This window comes from Haplochromis burtoni, unplaced genomic scaffold (genome assembly GCF_018398535.1).
Source record: "Haplochromis burtoni strain Fernald_Lab_line unplaced genomic scaffold, NCSU_Asbu1 Contig_634, whole genome shotgun sequence".
Lineage (NCBI taxonomy): Eukaryota > Metazoa > Chordata > Actinopteri > Cichliformes > Cichlidae > Haplochromis > Haplochromis burtoni.
Window position 1 is genome coordinate 18,531 of NW_024582995.1, and position 9,592 is coordinate 28,122.

The following is a 9,592-nucleotide window of genomic DNA, read 5'->3' on the forward strand; positions in this document are numbered from 1 at the left end:
CTATCATACTTACACAGATAGTACACAGCTGTACTTATCATTTTCTGATGATCTAACCTCTGTTCACCAACTGATGCACTGATGACATTAACAGTTGGCTGTCTAGAGACGTTTTAAACATGGAAATCCTTGTCCCTGGTCCAAAAAGTCAGAGAGAGAACATTTTTTCATATTTATCATCCCATACAGTCTCACTCTGTTTCTGTCTGGAACTTCTGCAGCATTTTGGACAGTGATCTCAGTTTTAATAATCACATCAATAAGGTCACCAGAACTGCTTTCTACCACAGATATAGTTAGAAAATCCTAATCACAAACTAACTGAGAAATTGGTCCAAGTGTTCAGCAAGTTGGACTACTGCTCTGTTTGCAGGATTATCCAAATTACTAGTAGGACAACTTCAGCTTGTCTAGAGTGCAGCGGCGAGTCCTGACATGAAAATTGGACCATATTATCCCAGTGCTAAAGTCACTTCACTGGATCCCAGCTGAATACAGAATTACATTTAAAATCCTTCTATTAGCTCATAAAGCTCTCAGTGGTTTGTATAGTACACATCTGACTTCCTCCAGTAAACTTCTAAATAGCTCAGTGTCTATTACTTAGTCGTTCTTCTCAGATTTTCAGTTGCAGATCTTTTAACTGTCTCCAGAGATAAATCTAAGTGTGCTGAGGGAGCTTTCACGTATGGTCGTGTTCTCTGGATTAAGCTGTCTACAGACCTAAATTTAATCTAATCTGTGTTCAAAAACTTTTTGTTCTCACAGGCTTACTCACAGTTCTCACAGTTAATAACTGTGTGCATGGATGTGCACTTTACTTCATTTTGTTTTCATCATAAACTTGCATAGGTGTTTTTATCTTCTGTGTAAAGCACATTGAGTTAAAGCAGGCCTATGATGAAATGTGCTATATAATTAAACCAGACATTGACTTTTGGTACTCAGAGTAAAGCTTTTTAGTTTTGTTAATTTAACAAAGTAGAAAATTTAAAGACGCAATTCTCTTTCATGAAATACTAAATAAATACACAACAATTTATTTTGGAGTTTCAAAGAAGTCCAAGCAAACTACAACAAAATATAACTAATAATGTGTTATCGTTCCAAGCAGATGTGCAAACCACTACACTACGGAGCCAGCGTCAGTAATAATGTGTATGTAGTGCAAGCAACTTAAATTAAGTAGGGCCAAGCAACAACGTTAATCTGGGGTCCTCCTGGTATGTTTAGATAATGTTAAGAGTTTTATATTTACACATATGCACAGAGTATAGAGTTATAGATATGTTTATGCGTCTTTCTAGCCTTCGGGGTCTCAATAAAAGATGGATTCATAGAGTTTATTATACTTTTTTAATTAACAGGAATACTCGTTAAACGGTTTACATTGTTTTATCAGAGGGTGTCGCTGTGGATCTCCTGACTGCACATGTAAACACCAGCTGTTTCACGCAGCTAGCTGCTCCGGCTTCATGCTGTCAAACAGGTTGCTTAGCCTGGTTAGCCATGCACACACTTTTGGGGTAGATTATTGTCTGTACACTCGTAAGATGGAGCTTGGCGACTTGTATGAGCTTATATGAAGATACGAAGATGTGACTTCAACTAGAGTGATGGACAAGGTATTTTATGAAAATGAATGCCACATTTGTTCTTTTCTTTTGCTAGCTAGTTAGCTAGAAAGCTAACGAATGTTAGTTTTTGCAGCTGAGCGTGAGCTAACTCTTAGCAAACTTTAACTGTTAGTTACACGAGTGAGATACTGCTAAGACAATGTGTGGTTTGAACACAATAATGAGCTAATAGTTCAGTTATACTGTAAGACATTTTCAACCCGGCGGTTACTATTGTGCAACATAAGCTGGATGTTCTGTAATCAAGTGGAGATGGATGCGTTTCGTTTTTAGTGCATTGTGAGTCCAAAATATCGATATAGCGGTTAGTCTTAAGCTAAATTTTTTTATGCAGATTCTACTCGAATTTGGAATTAATGGCGTGATTATCAAAGGTCAAACACCAACACGCTGTTTGGTGGCAGAAGAAAAAACTGTCATGTGCTTTGCTTTCCAGGACTTTGACCATAGACACCAGAGGGGGTCGAGGAAACCGCCTGCAGAGCCCCACACATCAGCATCAGCGCAACCTCTGATTCTACCAAACCCTTATACCTCCGATCAGTTTTCAAGAGGGTAGGAAGTTATAATTTTCAGGGGTATTTAATCATTTGGCTTTTCATCAGGTGCTCATGTTGTTACAATTTGTTAAGAAGCCCGTCAGGTCTGAGCCCAAAACCAGCAGGCAGAGGAGGAGATGCACCGAGGAGTCATGGCTACAGCAGCAGCCGCCCTGTTAGAGAGGCCAGTGATAACTTCCTACAGAGCAATAGGACCAAACAGGATCCCCAAGCTAAGGTTGGTTTTATTTTTATTTACAGAAACCTACATATAAACAAACTTTATTCATGAAGTAAATTGTTATTTTCTAATCTTCACAGATGCCTCAAAACAAAAAGGACTCTCAAGAAAAATTCATGGGCAAAACCTCAGTGGACATGCAGAAAAAAGGTAAGTGGCGTACATGGTATTAACTTAATTTGGGAATAATTTCTTGGTTCAGATGCTAGTTTTTGTATTGAATGTACAAACAAAATATTTTTAACATTGGAAATCATTTTGTGGTCAAGTGATTCCCAAATATCCCATGGGATTTGGTATCAAGCTTGCACGTATTACTGCCATATACAGGAGGGCAAAGCGACACGAATGATCGGCTAACTTGTGAGTTGCCCACACATTAAAGGCTTGGTTATTGCTTTAGTGACTTGGGCATGTTTGTGCACCAACCTTGTTGCTTTCTCATGTTACTCAAACTCCAAGTAACAACCTATGCAGATGACCCAGCAGATATTATTGTGAAAGCTGCCTGTCTTACAGCTTCACGTGGATTTGGAATGTCTGTGGCCTTTAGCCCAAGTGCATAAACCTCTGGCAGCAGTTTGGCAATATTAATATGGTGCCAAGAAAGCTAAAGGGGCACAGAGAGATTCTGAAAGAAGCTTGGCCTACTTTAAAGGAGCTCTACAGCTGAAGCTGCAAGACCATTTAATGGTTTGTGTGTAACGGTATCTTGCAAGATCTAGATGCTGCAGATAAACTGTAACTGTCTGAAATGCAATTAAAGAATGAACTGACAACATTCAGTTGAGATGATGTAGAGCAAAGGTGTCAATACAGTGAGAATTGCAGTAATTCTTGATGAGATTCTTTAGCATATTGTTGTCTTATAGATTTTGTTTGTTTGTTCAGTTTTGATGAACAGAATTGTAGTATGTTGGGCACAAAATGTTTAAAACCCGCTGCTTTATGTAAATATTTCTCCTTTAATATTTCATAATTCATTCCCAGGTTTTAAAGGTACAAGATCTGCCCCAACCTCTGCAGGGAAGCCAAAACCAGCACAGACAAATTCTGTCCCATTTGAAGTGAAGATGGCTGATTTTCCAGAATTGGGTGGTGTTTCAGTGGCCAAAGCAGCTCCTACTGTTCGGAAAGAGTGCTGGGACCCTCCATTCACAAGCTCCCAAACTCCAAAATTGGCATCTTCTTGGATGGTCAGCTCATGGGAATATCAAATGTTAAGCTATGTGACAGCTCTTGCACATTACAGAAAGCTATACTCATGATGTTGGTGCTGCTGTAATTTTTTGTTGCATAGTCTGGCAGCAGAGGATCTCCAACCCTACCTGGTCCCCAGGTGTGTGCCACTAATGCCAAGCCAGAAAGCCAAGTTATCCAAGCAGGTAGGCTCAGATTTACTCTAGTCTGTCTTTCAGCAATTTTAAGGCAGTTTTAAAAATATTTCACACGTTGATTATCTTTATTTGGTGTGTGTGCACAGTCCAACCGGTGGTGACGTCCTGGGCTAACATTGCCTCTCAGGCTCCGAAGAAACTTGATCCCAATGACAAGACAATCAGCTGTAACAGTATGCAGGTATGATGCATGTTTTAGATTCTCAACAGTTATACCAGATTCCTAGGCAATTGGCAAATCTTAACAATCCGTAAGTGAATTAATTATTTTCATGAGGTAAACCTACCATTTATTTTCTGGCTCTTATCTGGGCCCATGTTTTGATTTCAGCTGAAAACACAAGTCCCTTCGGGGATAGCGTTCATGTTTTGCCAAATCGACACGGGATGCTCCTACGTCCCTTGTGACAAGAGAGCAGCCGAAATTATCTTCTTTAAATAAATTTTGAGTAAATATAAAAAAAAGATTTAATTGGACACTTAAAAGTTAATTTGTGAGTATTATAGGTGTGAACACTTTTTTTTTTTTTCTTTCATTATTCTACAAGAAAGGCGAAACAGCCTTCTCACTACCCCTGCTCTGCGTTACACTTTATATACTTACCACAAGATGGAAAGAAATCTGTAAGGCTGTTACTAAATATTACTAGATATATCTGAGTATTTGTGAGTTGTGTATGTATTCGTTTTGTTGTATTGGGACGATCGTGGCTCAAGAGTTGGGAGTTCGCCTTGTAATCGAGCCCCGGCTTGGACAGTCTCGGTCGTTGTGTCCTTGGCGAGACACTTCACCCGTTGCCTACTGGTGGTGGTCAGAGGGCCCGGTGCCGCCAGTGTCCGGCAGCCTCGCCTCTGTCAGTGCGCCCCAGGGTGGCTGTGGCTACAATGTAGCTTGCCATCACCAGTGTGTGACTGTGTGCGTGAAGGGGTGGATGACTGGATGTGTAAAGCGCTATACAAATACAGGCCATTTACCATTTGTTGTCGTGTTTTGTTTTGTTTTTAAATAGCTCACGCTTGGCTCTTGATGTCTCTCGCACAGCAGTAACCATCACACTTAATTTCACTTATGCACCATCCATTTAGTAGCTTTTGGCGTTTTTTGTAATTAACCTTTTTATTAGGTTTTCTTAAATGTAGGTAGATTTTTCACACTAATTAAAAATATGTGGACAGTATTACTCTGCAACAGAGCTCCCACTGCTCTCCCGTTACACTCTGTATCCACACAGAGGCTGAGCACCATCACAGAAAAAGCAAGAAGCAACAAATGTTCTCTCGAAGCTTGCATTTTATTCATAAATGTAAATGAAATTACAGCATGCCAACTTGCAATAGTTATAAAATCTGACACAGCACACCTGCTGAAGTCCAAGGTAATTACAGTTTTTTAATACCATATCAGCTTGTCCACCTGACATGCGTCACAGTCAAAGTAGAGATTATTATGCCTCGTTTCACTTTCCACATTTAGCAGCTCCATTTGCAGGTTTGCAACTTGTACCTCTTTTGCAATTAGCACAGAGGGACTCGTGTTCTAGCTCTGAATAAGGCACACCTCCCTCCATTATGTTCAGGAAGCAGCAGCACCCTGACATAGTTTGTGCACTGTGTGAGACACATATCGCTTATAACAGTCTAAGTCATTCTAGCACAGGCAGATATAGTTGCATATAGTATGCATATGATTATGTTGTCTAACCGCCCTCCAAAAATCTTTTTCAACTTTGTTTGAACTTTCATTGTGGATTATCAGAAATCTATTGATCTAACAACAACAAACAATGCCATTCACAACAGCCATGGAAATCTCTAACATTATCAGCACAGTCTTTAGAGTGCAGTACTTAAAATTGTGTTCAAACTATGGCAACACTGGAGTTTCTGTGAAGAGCTGTTCTTTATTTACAAAGACATTGTAAACCAAACCAAAATAAGCAAGGCAACAGAGTAATGAGGCCAAAGAGACATTATTTGTGAACATCAAGCAAACATGTAATTATAGACACACAGACTATATATCATGGTGTTTACATCCTTAATATAACAAAATTTATCAAATGGGTTGCTCAACATAACAAAAAGCTAAACTTTCACAGTAAGCCTTTATATTTTCATGGGGTGTTTGAGCTTTGTCATTTTTATATCTTATCAGATTGAGAGCATGGCTGCACAGGAGGAAGAGATAGCTCCAGGGAGGAAAAAGCGAAAGAAAAAAAAGAAGCCGAAAAGTAGCAGTGAGGGTGCAGGAGGTGACTCGTCAGAGCCGGTGATTTCTCAAGAGCCTCCAAAATTTGAGGTGAAGAAAATCTGAGTTGTGAATTTTTGTTCAACTCGTTCTGTTGCTAGGAGAAGAATTACTTCTGTTGTATGGTTTTCTTTGAAGGATGAAGAGGAGTTCCCAGACTTGAGTCTTGCTTTGTCGAAGACTGAAAGGTTAATAACCAGCAGCAATACAAAACTATGCAATGAGGTACTCATCATTTCATCATATATATATATATTATATATATATATATATATATATATACTATATTATATTATATATATATATATAATAATATTATATATATATATATATATATATATATATATAATATATATATATTATATATATATATATATATAATTAGTCTAAAATTAAATTTTATAGTGTTTTTTATGATAGTGATTTTTACATTCTTTTTAAGGAAAACCAAAGAGAAGGAAGTCAGCATCAATCTGCTGACCAGAACCATGGAAAATCACCTGCAGCAAAGGCACAACCCACTGAAACAGGAAAAAAAGGACAGGTTTGTGTCTTGTGTACATTAAAGTTAACCTTTAGAATTGGAAACAGGTTTGACTTTAATGTGCAGTTCTGTTCTTGTTTACTTGATTTCTAGAAAAGCGAGAAAGCCTCTGGGAAAAAGAGCAAGGTTCCTATGCAACTGGACATCGGAAACATGCTGGCCACCCTGGAAAAGAAGCAGCAGTCTCAGAAAGCCAAGCAGGACGCTAAGCCAGTTATTCTCACAGGTTGGCTTGATAGATATCACTTTATACTTTGTTTTGAAGAATAATGCTAATTTAAGTAGTTTCCTAACCCCGATCTTGGAGTGCATGCTATCATAACCTGATGAAAAATAAGTATTCCTGTATGTGTAGTTGGTGGAGGACTACCTGTTGTTCAGAAGCAAACATCTGCCCAGAAGAAGCCTCTGTGGCAGCAGGATAAAATTGCACACAATCCCCTCGATTCAACTAGTCCTTTGGTAAAGAAAGGCAAGCAAAGAGAGGTGCCCAAAGCAAAGAAACCAACTCCTCTGAAGAAGGCAAAGTTCATTTATTTACTATGCAATAAAGACAAATATAATCAATTTTATGAGAATTCATTTCAGCTGTGTAGCTCTGTTTATAGACTTGAACTCATGTTTTGGTTCCTCAGGTCATTTTGAAGGAGAGAGAGGAGAGGAAGCAGAGGCGTTTACTGGAGGAGAGAGGACTGCTGCCTGAAAGCGAGTATAAACTTGCGAGTAACTGTACAGAAAAAGAGCAGTGTGATGCAAACGCCACAGGTCAGAGCATGCAGTGAAATTATTGCTGCCAGTATGCTTTGTTCTGAGCTGTTGGAAACGAATGATTGCAGCTAATATTTTTAATTTTGTGCTTTTCAAACCATAGATGAGGTTGGCTCTCCTGCAGAGGGACTTGATGAATTAAATGACACATGTCAGATCGTGGGAGAACCTGAAGAGACGGACAAAAATGAGACCATACAGCAACAAATCCCCTCACCTCAGTCATACCCAGCACCTAAAATCCACAGCAGAAAATTCAGAGAGTAAGACTGCCAAAGCTGCATGCTTCACTGCATGACCAGTCACAAGTTGATGTTGGTTGCTTGCACCCTGAGTATATCGCGTTTCCATTTTCATTTGCATTTCAGTTATTGCAGCCAGATGCTGAGCAAAGATGTGGATGAGTGCGTGATGTTGCTGCTAAAGGAGCTGGTTCGGTTCCAGGACCGCCTGTACCAGAAGGACCCCATGAAGGCCCGCATGAAGAGGCGGCTCGTGATGGGCCTTAGGGAGGTCCACAAGCACCTCAAACTCAGGAAGATCAAGTGTGTCATTATCTCACCTAACTGTGAACGCATCCAGTCCAAAGGTACTATAAGACCTGATAGTTGGCTTTCAGTTTGGAAACTAGGAATTCTGAACGTTTTCTTTAAATTTGGGCCAGTCCAACTTTCATGTTCTTTGTGTTGTTACTTTAAAATTCAAGTCTAGGCTATGATCAGCAGGAGTTATATGTATGCATCCCAATTCTTTATGGTCACTTAATATTTTTAAACATGTCCATTACAGTTTCAGAACTTCATTATCTCCTTTTTTCTAGTTTTATGCTATTGCTTTTAAAAAGCACACTATTCCCTGTTGGCATTTCAGAAATGTTTTTTGGTCTTAAAAATCACAAATTAGAGAGAAGACAAAATGGAGAGAATACAATTTGTTTTCTGATTTATCAAGCAACATGGAAAAGCGAGAATTGTCATATAGTCTTTCATAAATGTGATCCTGGGAGAGCTGTGACGTACAAGGAATGCTTACAATTGCATGAAAAGGGCAAAAATATCACCTTTCACAGGCGGCCTGGATGAGGCTCTCCACACAATCATCGATACATGTCGTGAGCAGGGTGTGCCGTTCATATTTGCACTCTCTAGAAAAGCTTTGGGACGCTGTGTCAACAAGGCCGTGCCTGTCACCCTGGTCGGCATCTTCAACTATGATGGTGCACAGGTCAGGGTTATTGTTATGCAAATGTACGCACAATTATTGTTTTAAGATGACATTAATAGGTCATTTCAAATGAGCTGAAAACTTTCGTACCTACAGGATTATTATCACAAGATGATCGAGCTGTCTTCTGAGGCCAGGACAGCCTATGAAGGGATGGTGTCAAGCCTGGAGCAGAGAGACCAGGAAGAGGCAGAGCTTGAAACAAACCCTGAGGAACCTGTGCCTGACCCGGATGTAACGGAGCCAGAGGAACCACAATACAGTAAGTAACTGTAACATTGGATAGCGATGATATTGCTCTGTCTAGTAAAAAACAAAGTGTCTAACAGTGATCGTGAAACAGTAAAAAATAATTACATATTGTCTCCCTTTCTCAGTAAAAATCTGGAAGAAAATGTTGGAGGAGGAGTATAACCACACATTAATGGACTTTGAGGTGGAGCTGCGGTCCATGCACTTGGACAATGAATGTACTGAAAACACTGATGATGAAGAGAGCTAACAGTTGTGAAGCCTTTTGTGCCTGAAAAATGGATCCCCTTATTTCTCATCGTACTGGCAGAAAAAGAGCCTTCCAAGGCTACAGTGCTGCAGGTGTTTCTCAAACTGCGGCTCGCAGCTTTCCAGGACTTTGTCAGTATCATGTTAGTGCTTATTCCAGTTATTTATGATTTCTTGTGAGGTAAATCACCAACTTAGTAGGGCTGAACTTGAAGAGATCCCACAATCTGAATGATCAGCAGCTTCATGACAGTGTGTGGAGGTTGTTAAGGGGATGTATGATAATTTAACACTGCATTTTTTTCTTTATAATAAACTTCAGTTCAAATGATTTTGACATTTTAGTGTCATTTTACATAAAGAAATGACATTTTGACATAGTGACATTCCTTGACTCCAGTAAAATTTGAAGGTTTTGAATAAAGAGTTGTGTATCATCCTTTGTAAACATGTGGAGTAAGTTCAAGATTGCATATTAAAAGAATTAATGGTT

At 39.3% G+C, this 9,592-nt stretch overlaps 1 protein-coding gene across 2 annotated transcripts; it reads left to right on the forward strand.

Moving 5' to 3' along the window:
* The first annotated feature begins 1,402 nt into the window (after positions 1-1,402).
* On the forward strand, positions 1,403-9,592 carry LOC102302835 (selenocysteine insertion sequence-binding protein 2). 2 transcript variants are annotated; one of them, XM_042214979.1, is made up of 18 exons: positions 1,403-1,625; positions 2,074-2,192; positions 2,273-2,414; positions 2,498-2,567; positions 3,408-3,613; positions 3,718-3,802; positions 3,901-3,995; positions 5,970-6,113; positions 6,201-6,287; positions 6,505-6,606; positions 6,700-6,832; positions 6,962-7,128; positions 7,242-7,371; positions 7,478-7,637; positions 7,743-7,963; positions 8,444-8,598; positions 8,695-8,860; positions 8,976-9,592. In XM_042214979.1, the coding sequence occupies exons 1-18, from the start codon at positions 1,617-1,619 to the stop codon at positions 9,098-9,100; spliced, it is 2,316 nt and encodes a 771-aa protein (XP_042070913.1). In that variant the 5' UTR covers positions 1,403-1,616; the 3' UTR covers positions 9,101-9,592. The 2 variants fall into 2 exon arrangements, with proteins under 2 accessions (XP_042070913.1, XP_042070912.1); XM_042214978.1 differs by having other exon boundaries at positions 1,405-1,625; positions 2,270-2,414.